The following is a 17,291-nucleotide window of genomic DNA, read 5'->3' as shown; positions in this document are numbered from 1 at the left end:
AAACACTATAAGAGTACCCTAATTAAAAGCTCTATAAGAGTGTGTCCCCTAAAAACAGGGTGTACTTACAGTATTGACAGTACAATGAGAGTAAAACTATTAAAGGGGTTGTGCCACGAACAAAAGCATATTTTAAGCAATAGATCTTTTCACCATTGGATGTGATTAAATAAAATGTTCCTGTGCTGAGATAATCTTATAAATGTGTCCCTGCTGTGTACTGTGTAATGGCTGTGTCTGACCGTGCAGGAACATGGTCTGATCATACCACAGCTCCTGGGCAGGGAGAGAGTATACAGACAGAACAGCATGGGATCACAACTCTTGGGCAGGGGAGGACGCAAAAGAGAGTATACAGACAGGACCGCATGGAAACTATTCTTTCACTGCCTGTTTTTAAACAATATTTTACCTCAAAGTAAGAATTGGCTGCACTCTCATGCTGTCCTGTCTGTATCCTCTCTTTTGCTTCCTCCCCTGCCCAGGAGCTGTGGTATGATCAGACCATGTCCCTGTATGGTCAGACACAGCCATTACACAGTACACAGCAGGGCAACATTTATAAGATTATCTCAGCACAGGAACATTTTTTTTAAACACATCCAATTATGGAAATTATTATTATTCCAAGATATAGTGATTAAAATGTACTTTTGTCCGCAGCACAACCTCTTTAACTGTTCTAACAGAGTTATCCCCGAATGAACGTGCCATTAGAATTTCCCTATCTATAACGTCTGTCTTGAAGAGGACCTTTTGCCAAATTTTTTCATGATAAACTGGAAACAGGATGTAATAGTTGTTGACTAGTACAATAAATATATATTTTTTTTTAATTTTGCCTGTTTTCATGTGGAACCCAATGATCTTTGATGAATCCCATTGACTTAGAAAGGTGTCTGATATTTTGAACACTTGTTTACACTTTTGAAATTATTTTAGTTTTTTAGTTTTAAAAAACGAAAATTGAAAAATTGAAAAAATTTGAGCAAATTGCCTTCATTTATTCGGAGCTAAGATGCAATGAAATCTATGTCACTCGGTCAATACAACATAACTCCGAGCCTCTCGTATGATACATTCAGCTCTCACCTCCTTCTTGTCTCTCTATCAGTTATGTCTCATCTCCTCCATCATGGTGACACGTGTGCCCTGTTTCATACCACGTTCCTGAGGAGGTTTTTTTTCTAATTAGTTTTCCGTAGATAGGATCTAGATTCATTCCATATGTAGTGGTGACCTTATCTATCTGTGGCAGCGTGGGAAAAAAAATAAAGGTTGTCACCCCACACTCACCTCGAGCTGAAAGCTTCTTCGTGTTAATGATTTTTGCTGCATACTCCTGACCAGATAAAACTTTCACGCATCTTCGGACAATGGAGAAAGCTCCCCTAGGGAAGAAAAAGGCAGCATGGTCAATATTTAGTTACGGTACATTGAAATGTCAGTAGCGATCACTTATGGTAGCAGAAATTACAAAGCTTTAACACAACGATGAGTTAGAAAAAGATGAACTATCATCCAAATTTCTTGTGTAATATGTTGCAGTCAGGCCTGGACTGGTCCACAGGAGAGCAGGAAAATCCTCTGGTGGGCCGCTGGGCAGGAGAGGGCTACCACCCTCTTGTACTTGACAAAATACACTTGATTTACCATATTCAGACAAAAGGCAACTTATAAATTTAGCAATCGACCCAAGTTATTGCTATAGAATTTCGTGAATGAAGATAAAATCATATTTGCATGTAGCTGAAAAGTGGGGCCATGGAGTTGATGTTACCGGTGGGCCCTTAGCACCCCAGTCCGACACTAGTAGCAGTTAGGCAAAAGAACACGGCACTCCAGAGAAAAAGGAAGGTTGTTCGGTGTTCAAGTAAGGTTTCCAACCCATAAATATGTACAAAAATACTTGGCACTCAAAAATGAAGAAGCTTGCACCCCTAGCGCTGTTAACTCATTCCTGTAGCCCTGCTTTATCCAGGTATATAGTGATAATGCTGTTATGCCTCTTTGGCTGCTGATCAGATGTTCTATGCAATACCCAGCCCCATGGAACACTCTTTTGAATTTTCTCTCATTATTTTCTCATTTAGTCAGATTAATCCAACTCCAACCAGATAGACTCGTGCTCCAGCCTCTATATAATACCAGGTATCCATCTCAATAATTCACTACTCCACACACTTATGCCAATGATTCAACCTCTGGTTTTTCGGTGTACCGATCATCTGCATAATTTTCTCTTATTTTAGCAGCATAGACTTTGCTACCACCTGAGGATATCTATTACCCTATCTGTATCTTTTCCAGGTATATCTCTTTCAGATATTCATTTATGTCACTATAGGCATCTCTCTCATACTGATGAACACTCCGGAAGCACATAGATATCCTTTTACATGTATAATTATATTTATTTCAATTTTCACTGTAGTCTTGGGCTTTGGATCCAAGTTTTTTAGATATTCAGACCTGCTTTCCTTAACAATGTTTTCACCTTCAAACATGATGCAGATCAATTCTGAGAGCTTCTTCTACATTGATGGAATGAATTTCTACAGTCACCATCCTTCGCTATAGATTATTCTTCTGACATTTGACTTTTTTAATGCAATTGTATTAGAAACATGTCCGTTGCAGTTTCTGACAAATTTTTTATTTTGTTCCCTTGTTTACTCTTTCTGTAAATTTATAGTTTTCTACCAAAAGAAACCAAAAAAACCATTCTGATGAAGGTCCGTTGTTGGACCGAAAACGTTCATACGATATTGTGGAGCCCCTGAGGCTCAGTCGCCACAGAGGTACTCCACCTTCTCCTAAGGTGTGGTGCCCCACCATCCAGGTAAGTTGGAGGCTCCTGACCACACTCCAACACTCGCACCCCACACAATAGAGTAGTTCAGCAAAACCACATTGCGGCTACTTGCTTAGAGAGTAGCAGAGCACCTTTGGTGGTTCCCTGCTTGGAACACTAGACGTGCTGGGAGGTGGGTGGAGTTGAGAATACATAAAAGAGCGGGATGGTTTAGGATTACAGGTCAGTCAGTCAGTCGGAGAGTCTGAAAGAGGAAGCCACTAGGAGAGGAGTGGGGATCCCTGGAAGAGGGATGGAGGAAGGAGTGCTGCAGCTGCCTCAATGATCTGAGCCAGCTGGCACAGGAAAGGAAAGAAGGAGAAAGACATTGAACTGAAGCCTGAGCTTCCATAGGAGGGAAAGACAAGTACGGAACGTAGGAGTAAAAGGGAACACAGAGGACGTGGGTTAGAGGAAGATCCCTGCTTAGAAGTTCTAAGCGCAAGGCCGGGGTCCGGTCCCCGAGGTTGTATGGACACTAATGGTTCTGCAGCAGACACCGGTGGAGTAGTGAGCTGTAAATGCACTACTCCCATCTAAGACTTGAGGGCACAACAGCAACACAGATAGAGAGCCGGGACTTAGGAGTAGAGAGTCCCCGAAGCAGGCTACAGCTGTCTGCCGTACAAGTAGAGTTCTTGGGAACATCTGTCAGGAGGAACTCCAGTGTAACTCAGTAATAGGAGATCTTCACACTTAAAGGCGCTATAGAGGAGATGGGTCGCCCTCACACCCAGGGCAGTGGGGTACTCGGTACCGGGCCGGTGTCAGGGGGAATGTGTGTCACAGCAGAGGTGACCCAGTCCGTGGCCCTGGGCGCCCAATATCAATGGTGGTGATGTTAATGGTGTAATAGTTTATTTGGATAGTTCGTGACGCCACCCGTGGTGTTTGGCAAGTAAGATGTTGAGCCAACGCTGCATGCAGATCCACTGGGACTGATGGTGTGGTGCAGCAAAGATGGTGTAGCTCCCCACAGGTGGAGCTGTAGTCCCAGGGCAGTGTAGGTGCAATGGATGAGGAGAGGCACAGGATGGTATAGATGCTGGTACCCAGGTATAGCGGTGCTGGAATAACTGGAGGACAACAGAGTATGCGGTTCCAAAGCCTTACGCACTGTTTGCAGTTCACACAAATGCCTGCCTCCGCACTGTGTTCTTCAGGTCAGGACCCCAGCCAACCTCTAGGCAGGATAGGATTCTCCCCTCCACACTCGGCCAATATGTACCTTACTGAACGACTCCTCCAATGCGCCTTTAGGTGCGAAGCACTCCAGTACTTAGTTACCCTGGAATGCCTCTCTCTAGGTGTTCCTAGTCTCTACTTGTATGACAGGCAGCTGTAGCCTGCTTCGGGGACTCCTCTCTGCGTCCCGGCTCACTATCCAGTTGCTGTTGTGTCCCAAGTCTATGATGGGAGTAAGGCGTTAGTGGCTCACTACTCCTCCGGTGTCTGTTGCCGAACATAAAGATCCAATCAACCTCAGGGACCGGGCCCCGGCCTTTGCGCTCTGGACTGGAAGGATTCTCTCTCTTTCTCAACCTGCTTCCCACCATCCTTCTATTCTCCTTCGTTCCGATCTGTTCTATCTCTCTTATGGAATCTGTAGTCTCCAGTCTACGTCTCCTTCCTTCTGTTCCTTTCCCGTGCCAGCTGGCTCAGGTCACTGAGGCAGCTGCAGCACTCCTTCCTCCATCCCTCTTCCAGGGATCCTCACTCCTGTCTGAGTGACTTCCTTTCTCTCTCACCCTCTGTCAGACTGCCCTGACCCGAAATCCTACACCTTCCCTCTCTTTTATATCTAACTCCACCCGCCTCCCCAGCACCTCCCGTGTTACGAAGCCAGGGACCACAAAAGGCATCCTATGACTTTTCCAGCATAAAGCATGGATGGGTCCCTGCTGAACTATCCTGTGTGTGGGGTGCAGGTGTTGGAATCTGAAAGGGAGTTCCCATCCTACCTGGATGGTGGGGTACCACACCTTAGGAGAAAGAGCAGTACCTCTGTGGCGACTGAAGCCTCAGGGGCGCCACAGAGACGTTCAGAAAAGGCAAATAAGTTGGCAGAGCGTGGAATGGAGCTTTCCATCTTGCCTGGAGGTTGACTGAGTCCCTGACCCAGAGGACATGGCACAGAAGCGGGCACTACAGACTCTGAGTAAAGCTTTGGAACTACATGCCCTGGTGTCCTCCATTCCTTCCTGCGTCCGTCAGCCTGGCACTGCTACAGCCCCTGCGCCAAACACTGCACCATCTAAGTGTCTCCACATCTACACTGCCCTGGGACAACAGCCCTGCCTGTGGAGGGCTATAACATCATTGCTGCACCACACCATCTGTCCCGGAGGATCTGTCTGCAGCATCGGCTTAACACCTCCTTTGCCGAACACCACAGGTGGCGTCACGAACTATTCATCTAACTACATTCCACCATTCACATATTCATATTATTTGGGCGCCCAGGGCCACAGTCCGGGTCACCGCTGCTGTGACACATCCCACTGTTACCGGCCCGGTACCGAGTACCCCATGGCCCTGGGAGGGCGACCCATCTATTTTTGTCTGGATGCTAAATAAAGAATATACTGCTTCTTCATTTTTGAGTGCCAAGTATTTTTGTACACTAGTAGCAGTTATACATACAGTGGGGAAAAAAAGTATTTAGTCAGTCAGCAATAGTGCAAGTTCCACCACTTAAAAAGATGAGAGGCGTCTGTAATTTACATCATAGGTAGACCTCAACTATGGGAGACAAACTGAGAAAAAAAAATCCAGAAAATCACATTGTCTGTTTTTTTTTCATTTTATTTGCATATTATGGTGGAAAATAAGTATTTGGTCAGAAACAAAATTTCATCTCAATACTTTGTGATATATCCTTTGTTGGCAATGACAGAGGTCAAACGTTTTCTGTAAGTCTTCACAAGGTTGCCACACACTGTTGTTGGTATGTTGGCCCATTCCTCCATGCAGATCTCCTCTAGAGCAGTGATGTTTTTGGCTTTTCGCTTGGCAACACGGACTTTCAACTCCCTCCAAAGGTTTTCTATAGGGTTGAGATCTGGAGACTGGCTAGGCCACTCCAGGACCTTGAAATGCTTCTTACGAAGCCACTCCTTCGTTGCCCTAGCGGTGTGCTTTGGATCATTGTCATGTTGAAAGACCCAGCCACGTTTCATCTTCAATGCCCTTGCTGATGGAAGTAGGTTTGCACTCAAAATCTCACGATACATGGCCCCATTCATTCTTTCATGTACCCGGATCAGTCGTCCTGGCCCCTTTGCAGAGAAACAGCCCCAAAGCATGATGTTTCCACCACCATGCTTTACAGTAGGTATGGTGTTTGATGGATGCAACTCAGTATTCTTTTTCCTCCAAACACGACAAGTTGTGTTTCTACCAAACAGTTCCAGTTTGGTTTCATCAGACCATAGGACATTCTCCCAAAACTCCTCTGGATCATCCAAATGCTCTCTAGCAACCTTCAGACGGGCCCGGACATGTACAGGCTTAAGCAGTGGGACACGTCTGGCACTGCAGGATCTGAGTCCATGGTGGCGTAGTGTGTTACTTATAGTAAGCCTTGTTACATTGGTCCCAGCTCTCTGCAGTTCATTCACTAGGTCCCCCCCGTGTGGTTCTGGGATTTTTGCTCACCGTTCTTGTGATAATTCTGACCCCACAGGGTGGGATTTTGCGTGGAGCACCAGATCGAGGGAGATTATCAGTGGTCTTGTATGTCTTCCATTTTCTAATTATTGCTCCCACAGTTGATTTCTTCAATCCAAGCTGGTTGGCTATTGCAGATTCAGTCTTCCCAGCCTGGTGCAGGGCTACAATTTTGTTTCTGGTGTCCTTTGACAGCTCTTTGGTCTTCACCATAGTGGAGTTTGGAGTCAGACTGTTTGAGGGTGTGCACAGGTGTCTTTTTATACTGATAACAAGTTTAAACAGGTGCCATTACTACAGGTAATGAGTGGAGGAAAGAGGAGACTCTTAAAGAAGAAGTTACAGGTCTGTGAGAGCCATAAATCTTGATTGCTTGTTTCTGACCAAATACTTATTTTCCACCATAATATGTAAATAAAATGAAAAAAAAACAGACAATGTGATTTTCTGGATTTTTTTTTCTCAGTTTGTCTCCCATAGTTGAGGTCTACCTATGATGTAAATTACAGACGCCTCTCATCTTTTTAAGTGGTGGAACTTGCACTATTGCTGACTGACTAAATACTTTTTTTCCCCACTGTATATGTGATTTTTATGGGGCTAAACCAATATAAATGCTTCTTTTTTATTAATTCATCTCTATTATGTTGTGAAATTGTGGTGATTTAAAGGGGTTGTCCTGCCCCCCAAAAACATACATAGGGTAAATGAGTTTCACAAAAAAATTTTTGTAACGTATATTTTTTAACATTTCTGATAGATACTCTGATTTTTTTTCAGTAGCAGTTCTAGGTCTTTCCATCCTCGCTCCAGATCCTATGCTTTGAAAATGACAAAATCAAGGCCAGCAGCCCTCTTCTCTGTCAATGGACCAGCTAAGACAGAGAAGGGGGCTGCCTCAGCTATTGAAAAAGGCTGTCATCTGAAATGAAGATGAGCGGTTTTGAAATTCAAATTTGCCAAATTTTCCCCCCAAAACTGTGATTTGTGGCGAACAAATTATCGCAAATCTCAATACTGGAGAGACAGAACAGGAGGCAGGCAGCGGATGGGGAATAGGGAGAGAGGCAGGAGAGTGGTAAGTGCAGCCCACCCACTGCACTTGCATCTCGTTAGAAAAATCCACAGTTGAAATCGTATCCTAAGACAGAAAAACGGATTTCTGCAACAAAAGTAAATCAGCATTAACGGTCCTTTATGCCGTGAGTTTTTGATATAAAATCCTGATGACAGGTTCCCTTTAAATAGAAAAAGGGCCTTCAGGGTCATGAACTCACCTGTGTTAAATCGTATGCGATTTCCACCAGGAATTGCTCCTGCAACATCTTCTATCACCAGGCCCCGCCATCTTCATTCTCTGGGAGGCACTGGTGATAGAGAAGATGTTGGAACCAGGAATTTCATCCATTTAGATTAGTCGCTGCAGAGCCATCCAGTCTGACATTATGAGCGCAGTCACATGGCTATATAACACGGACCACGATGGCATGGCAGTACACGGACTGGCTGATGACTGAGTGCAACAATTCACGACTTCTATAGACAATGAATGGACTGGAGGCTGTACATGTGGGCTTTAGTGCCATTCGGGATGGGGCTACAGAACCACGTTCTAAGGGTTCTAAAGCCGTGAAATTCCTGGGACTCCCAGTGGTCGAACCCCCAGAGATAGGCAAGTTATCTCCGTGAATAGGGATAACTTTTTTGTGGGTGTGAGTTGAGGGGGATAATCATTTAAGAACACTTAAGTCCCTAGATGGATTCCAACTATTGCTGTAACCAGCCAAAAGTTTTAGTTGCACCTTGCCAATATGTGCCACCAAATATCAGCTTACTATAGCTGGTCTTGAAGGTCATTCTTGAAAGTGATATGGTCCTTCATAAAACCTTTGGAGATTTGGAGAGATAGCGACTAAAAATGTCCGCCACCTCACTGATGGACTTCAAGTAGGACACCAATCCTAGAAGAGATTCCTATGAATCATGATCCATCTATGGTGGCATATATTAATTGCTGTACATGGTACTGGAGGTCTAGAAGATGATCCCTGTTGGGGCCAACCTTTCCCTAGAATATGAATACTTCATGTAATGTGTGACTTAGTCCTACCTTTGGATCCTGTCATTGTAGCCTCTCATAAATATGTAGCAGCTGAGGTCATCCCCGCGTACTCCGTCAAAGTTACCCCCAGGAAAACTGCCAGTGCGAGTTATACCTCAAACATGATGCATTGTATCATATGTAGAGCAATTTACCCCTAAAGTATATTATTCAAGATGGAGATAAATATAGAGCATGACCCCTGGGAATATAATGATATAGTGTACGTCAAGCAGAAACTGTACACTTTAATGAACAATGGTTTTAGGGGATGTATATTTAGAAGATTCAGATGAATTCTGTCCATTTTAAACAAGGATAAGGAAAGGGTTATGTAAAAATGGCAAGTAACACGTGCGGTATTTATCGGAGGATGCAAATTCTCTTCTTGCTGCATGTGTACAGCCAAGGCCGAGGGGTGCGCGACCTATGTAGCCACACATAATAAAGGGGCACTGCAGATAGCCTGTCTACAGAGCCTTGCCGTCACTATGAATCAGTTGTATAGCAGTATTATTTTGACATTTAGTGCCTTTATTTGGTCACTGTAAGCATTATTTGAACACTGTTTGGTAATACAGATTTAGGCATATGATGGTGGTGGCGCTACCAAGAGAAGATAACTCATAGGGCACATCCAACATAAGGCCAACTCCGTATATCGAAATTGCTCTGGACACTGGTTATCAGCTTTGTAGACCCCTAGACAATTAACTAAATTGTGGATCAGATTATGACGGTGACCAGTTTTGATATAGCTTTGCCCATCATTGGTGAGGGCGGGGTTACACAAATTGGCTGGACTATCTGGCATGTGACACCTGGTCCTACAGTGATAATCTCTTGCTGATAAAACATTGATTGTATCGAACACACAGACTAATAAGTGATGCGTTCCATGAATCAGGGTCTCTGTCCTTGCATTATGCTGCTATTGGATTAAAATGCAAAAACCTGATGGCATATTCTGAATAAGGGGAGCAGTCTCCTCCAGAGTCACTCAGCATCGGAATTCCAAGGCAGCTCCATTAGCATTTGTGCAGCAAACCTCGCATCACTGTCGAATGCCGCTATGGCTGCCTTGCAATGCCAAAGCTGCATTCCTCTGGAGCAGTCCAGGACCACCTTCTTGACTCTTAGCAGGTATCTCATGCTACTTTATAACTTTATAAGGTCTAAGGCCCGTTTCAGACAAAGACATCTTTAGAACGCTATTACTATTTTGTACTACACTATGATTTTATTTAAAGACAGGTTCCCTTACGTTTAACACTTAGCATCCATTTAGATACAGTGGCTTGGAAAAGTATTCATACCCTGTAAACTTTTGAACATTTCTTCACATTATACCCACATACTGAAATGTATTTTATTGGGATTTTTATGTGATATATCAGCACAAATTATTAAGTATTTATGACGTGTAAAGGAAATGATACATGGTTTTTCTAAGTTTTGTAACGTGACAAAATGTGGGAAAGTTCAAGGAGTTTGAATACTTTTTCAAGGCACTGTAGGATAATTCAATCTGCTAACATTTAATGACTAATGGAATGATTTAATGGAAGTGATTAGACCTCACTTCCATGCACACAGAAAGATATTTAATACAATTGTTCTGTACACATGGAATATCATGTTCTCGGCAGCACATTTGTATAGAACAATGTGCTCAAAAATCATTTCATCGACAAACGAGATTTTTGCTCGTTAGTCGACTGATTGCCAGGCTGTTCAGACAGGCCAATAATTAGGAAACTAGCATTCAAAGCAAAGCTTGTTCCTGATTAATGGACTTTCTACAGGGGACTTTTGAGTAGAACTCAAACTTGCAATCAGCTCAAAATTTTATGTATCAGTTTAACGAGTAGTCTGGATCTAAATGTGGGGTTTTGATTTACAAAATTTGTAACATTTTCCAAATCTTATTACCAATTTTATTCCAGGACTTTATGTTTATGAGCCTAGAGATAGAAGCAGCTGGTCCTCCTGAACATGCCCTAGAAATTGTGGCCTAAGTAACGGAAATCTATTGCCTGGAAATAAAGAATTATGATGGTGCCCAGTCTGATCAAGTCATTCAGTCTGAGCATCTAATTGCTGGATCCATCTCAAAAATATCCATCTGCCTAACAAATAAGTCATGAAGCTGATTTGCTTCATCTGTGCGAGACACTCAGAGATATCTATTCTTAGCAGTTCTGGATTGTGAAGATGACTTCTAACTAGGACAGACCTGATGTAGTTGGCCATGTTCAATTGCTCAAATTTTACAGTAAAAGTCTACTAGAGTTCATCATTTATTGGTCACTCAGTTGGACCACCAGTGATACAGTGAAAGCCTACTAGAGTTCATCAGTCATTGGTCACTCGGTTGGACCACCAGTCGTACAGTGAAAGCCTACTAGAGTTCATCAGTCATTGGTCACTCGGATGGACCACCAGTCATACAGTGAAAGGCCACTAGAGTTCATCATTTATTGGTCACTCGGTTGGACCACCAGTGATACAGTGAAAGCCTACTAGAGTTCATCAGTCATTGGTCACTCGGTTGGACCACCAGTCGTACAGTGAAAGCCTACTAGAGTTCATCAGTCATTAGGTCACTCTGTTGGACCACCAGTCATACAGTCAACACCTTTGCTAACATATTAGACTGACATTTTTTGACAACAGCCAGTGACAGAGAAGACTGTACACGAATACTTTCATGAAAGATTTGTAACTATTCACTGTGGCAGCCAGACTTTCCTCACTAGGTAAGTTGGCCTATGATCAGAATCCAGCCTCCGGTAAGGGCAAAAACACTTAACTATCTTGTACCAATTGAATTGTTCTGTTTAGTTTACATTATCTGTTATATTAGAACAAAATTAAATGTGGAATCAGCTTAAAATTGATATTGTGTGCTTCATGCACTTGGTAAAATCATGTATAGCTCTGCATGATGGCACACATTGTACCTAAAGGTCAGAATTTTGTACCTATAGGCTGTCCACATGCCTCTTGTATGGTGTTTCCAAGAGCAAAGCTGCTATGGGACAATAACTCAGTGATACACAATACACGTAGGTATAATGGTGGTACTGTTTGGGCCAATAGCAGTTTATGGGCTAGTTCCATGTGAAATAAAGAGGGCCAAATTTATGTATAATCACAGTTGACCAATGCCTATAGGTAGTCTTGGGGATACGGTGCCTGTATAGGCAAACCCATCAATGTTTCGAATCCCAAAACTGGAACACTCTGAATCTTTCTAAAAATACCCTCTGTATGCCCAGAAATCATCTCAAAATGGCCCTTTTGGGTATGTAACTGTGAAGCCTCTGTCACTCCAGCTCTATTCACCACCCAGCGCCAATTCCTTGTCCTTTACTGATGGCTCCTTAGCCTGAATTCACACAGCATCAATGCTTTCAATCAAGCAGGAGGAGGCTGCTCTTTGATGGAAATAGAGCTGGAGTGGCCGAGAATTCACATCTACCATAGCCATTTAGATATCAATTCTAATGCTGATTTTTCAGTAAGGGAGGAACGGACTGGCCATGTAAAGGTATTGCTAGACTTGTCTTTGAACAAGCTACATGGGCATATAAATAATTTGCTGGTGAAATCCTAGTGATAGATTTAATGTCTATTTAATGTCCATAAAATGGGGCCTAACAGGGCATAGGATAGGGGTTGTCTTCATGAGTATATGGCTCTGATTTATCAAAGAAATTTTGCCAGTTTTTCCCAGCACTTCCAAAATGGATATAACTGAGGAGGGACAGATTCATGAATAGCCATGCACCTTTTTATGAATCAGGAGCGTCTGTCTTCTTCATAATCCCTCAACAAGAATCGCAGCCTATGCCTATAAGGTGCAGGCTACTTGAAGGTGCCAGAAGGTCTATGCCTTCAGTCTCCTTGGATAATCAATCCTGCAATGAAAATGAACCTGGAAGCATTTATTTCTTCTACTGTAAATACATTTTACCATACAGCGATGGATTGGTACTTAATCCTTCAAAGGAAATATTTCCTGACAATGTCGAGGTCCCTCAATGTTTCCTAATCTCCATGCTGGTGATACGTGGAGCCTTGATGCAATTCTTTAATGTCATCAGCCAGCATAATAATACCTTCTTAACGTTCACCTCTGGAAAATCTCCCGTGAAGCTTATTAAATATGTTGCTTTTTAACTCGAATCTTAAATTCCCTGTTTTCTCTTTGTTGAGCGCTAAGTACTTGCTGTCTGATATAAATGAGGATCATTTTACTGTTAAATTCGTTCTTGAAATTGCATCCCAATATTGAAATGTGTTGCTGAAAGCTTGGTAGGACCAGACTGCAAAGAGCATCTAATTCTGAGATTTCAAGATGTCCAATCCTTTTATGTTCAGGGAAGATAAGCCGATGCCAGCAATCTTCAGCTATAAACTCTGGTCCTGGGTCCGGGCAGGTCCACTTCCAAATTGGGTCTGAAACAGGACATTGTTTTCCTTAGGCTATGTTCCAACGTTGAGCTTTTTGGTGAGTTTTTGATGTTGCAGATGAACATCAAAAACTCACCAAAAAGCTCATTGTGGGAAAGTAGCCGTAATGACTTGTCAGGATGTGACCAGAGCTCTGTGTAAAGGGGGCTGGCTGACTGCTCTATTCAGTAGCCGAGCCAGCCCCCTTCTTCGCCTGTACATCAACTGTGATAGGAACGTGGGCTGGCTTAGATACTGAAATGAGCAGTCAGCCACACAGTTCTGGTCACATTCCTACTACGGCAATACTGTCCTGTTTCAGACACAAGCTTGAGGGCCAGCTAGGACTTGCTTGTAGACGAAGATCAGGGCACCTTTCATATATAAAGTATATTAGTAAATTTCATAAACTACTGATTTATATGCATTTAACTACATTTTGTTTGAGTTTGACAACTCCTCTAAGACTAGACACAAAGGCAAAAGGGTTATTCCCAAAATGGAGTGTGGAAAGCTGGCCCCTATGGCATTTTTTTTCTTGGCTAAAACATATTTGACACTCTAATGCCCCAAAGTTGAGGGATTACATTAAGACTAATATAGGTAGGAACCTCGGCATCACAAAAGAAAATTAGACTGTAGTATAAATTTATTTTGATCCCTCAAGAAGACAAAAAGAGATTTGGTCCAATGTCTTGAGCGGGAGTAGTCAAGGACATCTGAGTGAAGGTGGAGCTGGGAATCAGAGAATGCAACAAGCAGAATATAAGTTGTAGATCCATTTTCTTTTGTGGTGCAGATGTTCCAACCTCTATCAGATGTGTAACCATCACACTTATGTACCACCTGTCATGATCCTGTGTTGGATCTGGCGGTATTAAATGCAAAGTGAACTTTTTTTACTTTGGAAAGTTCCAAGGTGTCTTGACTGTCCCCGGTGGTGGTGAGTGGTATTGCACTTTAGGGTTTTGTGCACTTAATTATGGATCAGGTGGGACACCCTATAAAGGTGTGCTCAGGGGGTTCACTCACTGCCTGTGATATTGTGAGTTTGTGTTCACTCTGTTTTTGGAGAGCCTGGAGGAAGGATGGAGCTGGTGAGGAGTCCTGCGCAGCTTAGCCAGGGGGGATGTGTTTCAGCTATGGTGTCTGGACGAAGGGCTGGCATGGCGTGGTGGAGTCGCAGTGATGGTGTCAGCGGGAAGTGTCTGCATGGGCTGGTGGAGTGGCGACTATGGAGAGTGGCACTCACCATGTGGGACTTGGCCGCTGAGCTGGACTCAAGCATGCTCGACTTTGTGTCAGCAGCTGAACTCATCCTTGGGACTCTGGTTCTAAGCAGCTGCAACTGGTTTTGGACTCTGCTCCAAGGCTGCACTAAGGTGAAGGATCCTGTTATGGTGAAGGATCCAGGTGGAGGAGAAGATGCACTCAGGTGGAGGGCTCTGTTGCTGGGAGCGCACGCAACAGAGCAAAGCTAAGTGGTGTTTCCCCTGTATTGTCTCTTTCCTCATGTGTGTTATTAGTGCAGTGGTGGGATTAGTTTCCGCACCGACCTATTCCCTAGTGAGGGTTTAGGGTCAGGGCGAGCTAGGGCGTTGAGGTACGCGTGCAGCGCCCGGTGCGAAACCGGCATAGGGAACGTTAGGAGTGCAGGGACACTGGCTCAGGGGAGCTCAGGAGGTCTCCAATTCCCTTTTCCCTATTGCAGGGCCCACCATTGTTAATGTTTCCCAGGTTCCCCCTTTATTATTTAAATGCGCCTTACTGGAGGCGGGGTTTCCAGATATTGTATGTATAACGTGTAATACCAAAATTCGCCAGGTGGAGGCGGCGTATCCACCTGCACGTATTATTATTTAAATTCGCCCCACTGGAGGCGCTGTATCCAGGGTCACGTGTGTTATGGGTCCGCCTTGCGGTATCATCTGTGTCCTGACACACGTGACCATGACATTATCACAGGCCATACAGTTTTTTTTTTTTTCTGGTGAGCTTTGGCCATGTGGAGACCGCTGAGTAATTGCTGCCGGGCCTCACTGATGTGAGTGGGGAGCGGCAAGGTGTTTAGAGCCGCTGCAGCAGCAGTTATCATGGTCTGGGGCCTCTGCTCAGATAACCAGAGGGAAAAAAAAAATGGCGGCTTTGGCAAATTGCGGGTCTGGCAAAAGCCCCTAGAGTCGCTGCTGGGGAGCGGGACTTGCTCTCGCACGGGGAGGTACCCAGGCAGGTGGGAGGAATGGTGCCCCACGGAGCTGCCTGGTATTCCCCGAGGTGAAGGGGTACATCCCTGTGGTGAGCAGACTTGGTGTGTAGTCGCTGCTGGGGAGCGGGACTTGTTCATACAGGGGACGCACCCAGGCAGGTGGGAGGAATGGTGCCCCACGGAGCTGCCTGGTATTCCCCGAGGTGAAGGGGTACGTCCCTGTAGGGAGCAGATTGGTGTATAGTCCGCGGGGCTCATGCCAAATCTTCAATGCCGCCCCTCCTGGTCGTGTGGAGGCGACCAGCGAGAGTATATTTCCTCCATTTCCCGATCCCCTTCTCCTCCTGGTGTGTGCAGCAGGTGTGCTGCGGGGGAGTAGGGACAAATCTCTACCCTCGCCATTAACCAACCCTAGGAGGCGCAGTCCTCATGGTGAAAGGGTTGGAGGGTGTGTCCCTTGGTGAATAGTGGGGGTGTGAGTGTGGTGACACAGGGGGACGCCTCTGTTGTCAAGTCCAGAGTGAGTTCACCAAGTTATGACAAATGTATGTGTGCAATAAACGTGCAGGTCCGGACCTGTGTGTGAACGAGCATGTATGGGTGCCACCAAAAAACATCTTGGAAATGTGTTTTGGAGTCTGATCAGCTCTTAGCATACATACACATACATAATCTCGTTCCCCAGGTCGGCGCTGTGGAGATGAGTGGTGCCTCCAAAATGAACATGTATTGCCAATACCAGCGGTCTTTGTCATGAACCTGAAGTGTCAGGTAATGGTGGGGTGAACTCAGGATCTGGGCGTCCCCGCTGTAGGTGTTTCCCTAATGTGGGGTGGTCTTGAGGGTCCAGAGGCCCCTCATTAAGGAGGGGGTACTGTCATGATCCTGTGTTGGATCTGGCGGTATTAAATGCAAAGTGAACTTTTTTTATTTTGGAAAGTTCCAAGGTGTCTTGACTGTCCCCGGTGGTGGTGAGTGGTATTGCACTTTAGGGTTTTGTGCACTTAATTATGGATCAGGTGGGACACCCTATAAAGGTGTGCTCAGGGGGTTCACTCACTGCCTGTGATATTGTGAGTTTGTGTTCACTCTGTTTTTGGAGAGCCTGGAGGAAGGATGCAGCTGGTGAGGAGTCCTGCGCAGCTTAGCCAGGGGGGATGTGTTTCAGCTATGGTGTCTGGACGAAGGGCTGGCATGGCGTGGTGGAGTCGCAGTGATGGTGTCAGCGGGAAGTGTCTGCATGGGCTGGTGGAGTGGCGACTATGGAGAGTGGCACTCACCATGTGGGACTTGGCCGCTGAGCTGGACTCAAGCATGCTCGACTTTGTGTCAGCAGCTGAACTCATCCTTGGAACTCTGGTTCTAAGCAGCTGCAACTGGTTTTGGACTCTGCTCCAAGGCTGCACTAAGGTGAAGGATCCTGTTATGGTGATGGATCCAGGTGGAGGAGAAGATGCACTCAGGTGGAGGGCTCTGTTGCTGGGAGCGCACGCAACAGAGCAAAGCTAAGTGGTGTTTCCCCTGTAGTCTCTTTCCTCATGTGTGTTATTAGTGCAGTGGTGGGATTAGTTTCCGCACCGACCTATTCCCTAGTGAGGGTTTAGGGTCAGGGCGAGCTAGGGCGTTGAGGTACGCGTGCGGCGCCCGGTGCGAAACCGGCATAGGGAACGTTAGGAGTGCAGGGACACTGGCTCAGGGGAGCTCAGGAGGTCTCCAATTCCCTTTTCCCTATTGCAGGGCCCACCATTGTTAATGTTTCCCAGGTTCCCCCTTTATTATTTAAATGCGCCTTACTGGAGGCGGGGTTTCCAGATTTATTGTATAACGTGTAATACCAAAATTCGCCAGGTGGAGGCGGCGTATCCACCTGCACGTATTATTATTTAAATTCGCCCCACTGGAGGCGCTGTATCCAGGGTCACGTGTGTTATGGGTCCGCCTTGCGGTATCATCTGCGTCCCGACACACGTGACCATGACACCACCATCTGCTGTGATCAACCT

The 17,291-nt window shown here is 45.0% G+C and overlaps 1 protein-coding gene across 2 annotated transcripts in view; it reads right to left on the bottom strand.

Moving 5' to 3' along the window:
* The window catches only part of CAMK2A (calcium/calmodulin dependent protein kinase II alpha), a 281,034-nt gene that overhangs the window by 195,385 nt on the left and 68,358 nt on the right, over positions 1-17,291 (bottom strand). For both annotated transcript variants that reach the window (XM_073567989.1, XM_073567988.1), the window contains exon 2: positions 1,297-1,391. In XM_073567989.1, the coding sequence (XP_073424090.1) occupies positions 1,297-1,391 (95 nt within the window). The remainder of the gene's footprint in view (positions 1-1,296; positions 1,392-17,291) is intronic.

Source organism: Dendrobates tinctorius, unplaced genomic scaffold (assembly GCF_039654945.1).
Source record: "Dendrobates tinctorius isolate UK_male_01 unplaced genomic scaffold, ASM3965494v1 ptg000020l, whole genome shotgun sequence".
Classification (NCBI taxonomy): Eukaryota; Metazoa; Chordata; class Amphibia; order Anura; family Dendrobatidae; genus Dendrobates; species Dendrobates tinctorius.
The sequence above is the reverse complement of the archived record's forward strand: the minus strand, read 5'-3'. Positions and strand labels throughout refer to the sequence as shown.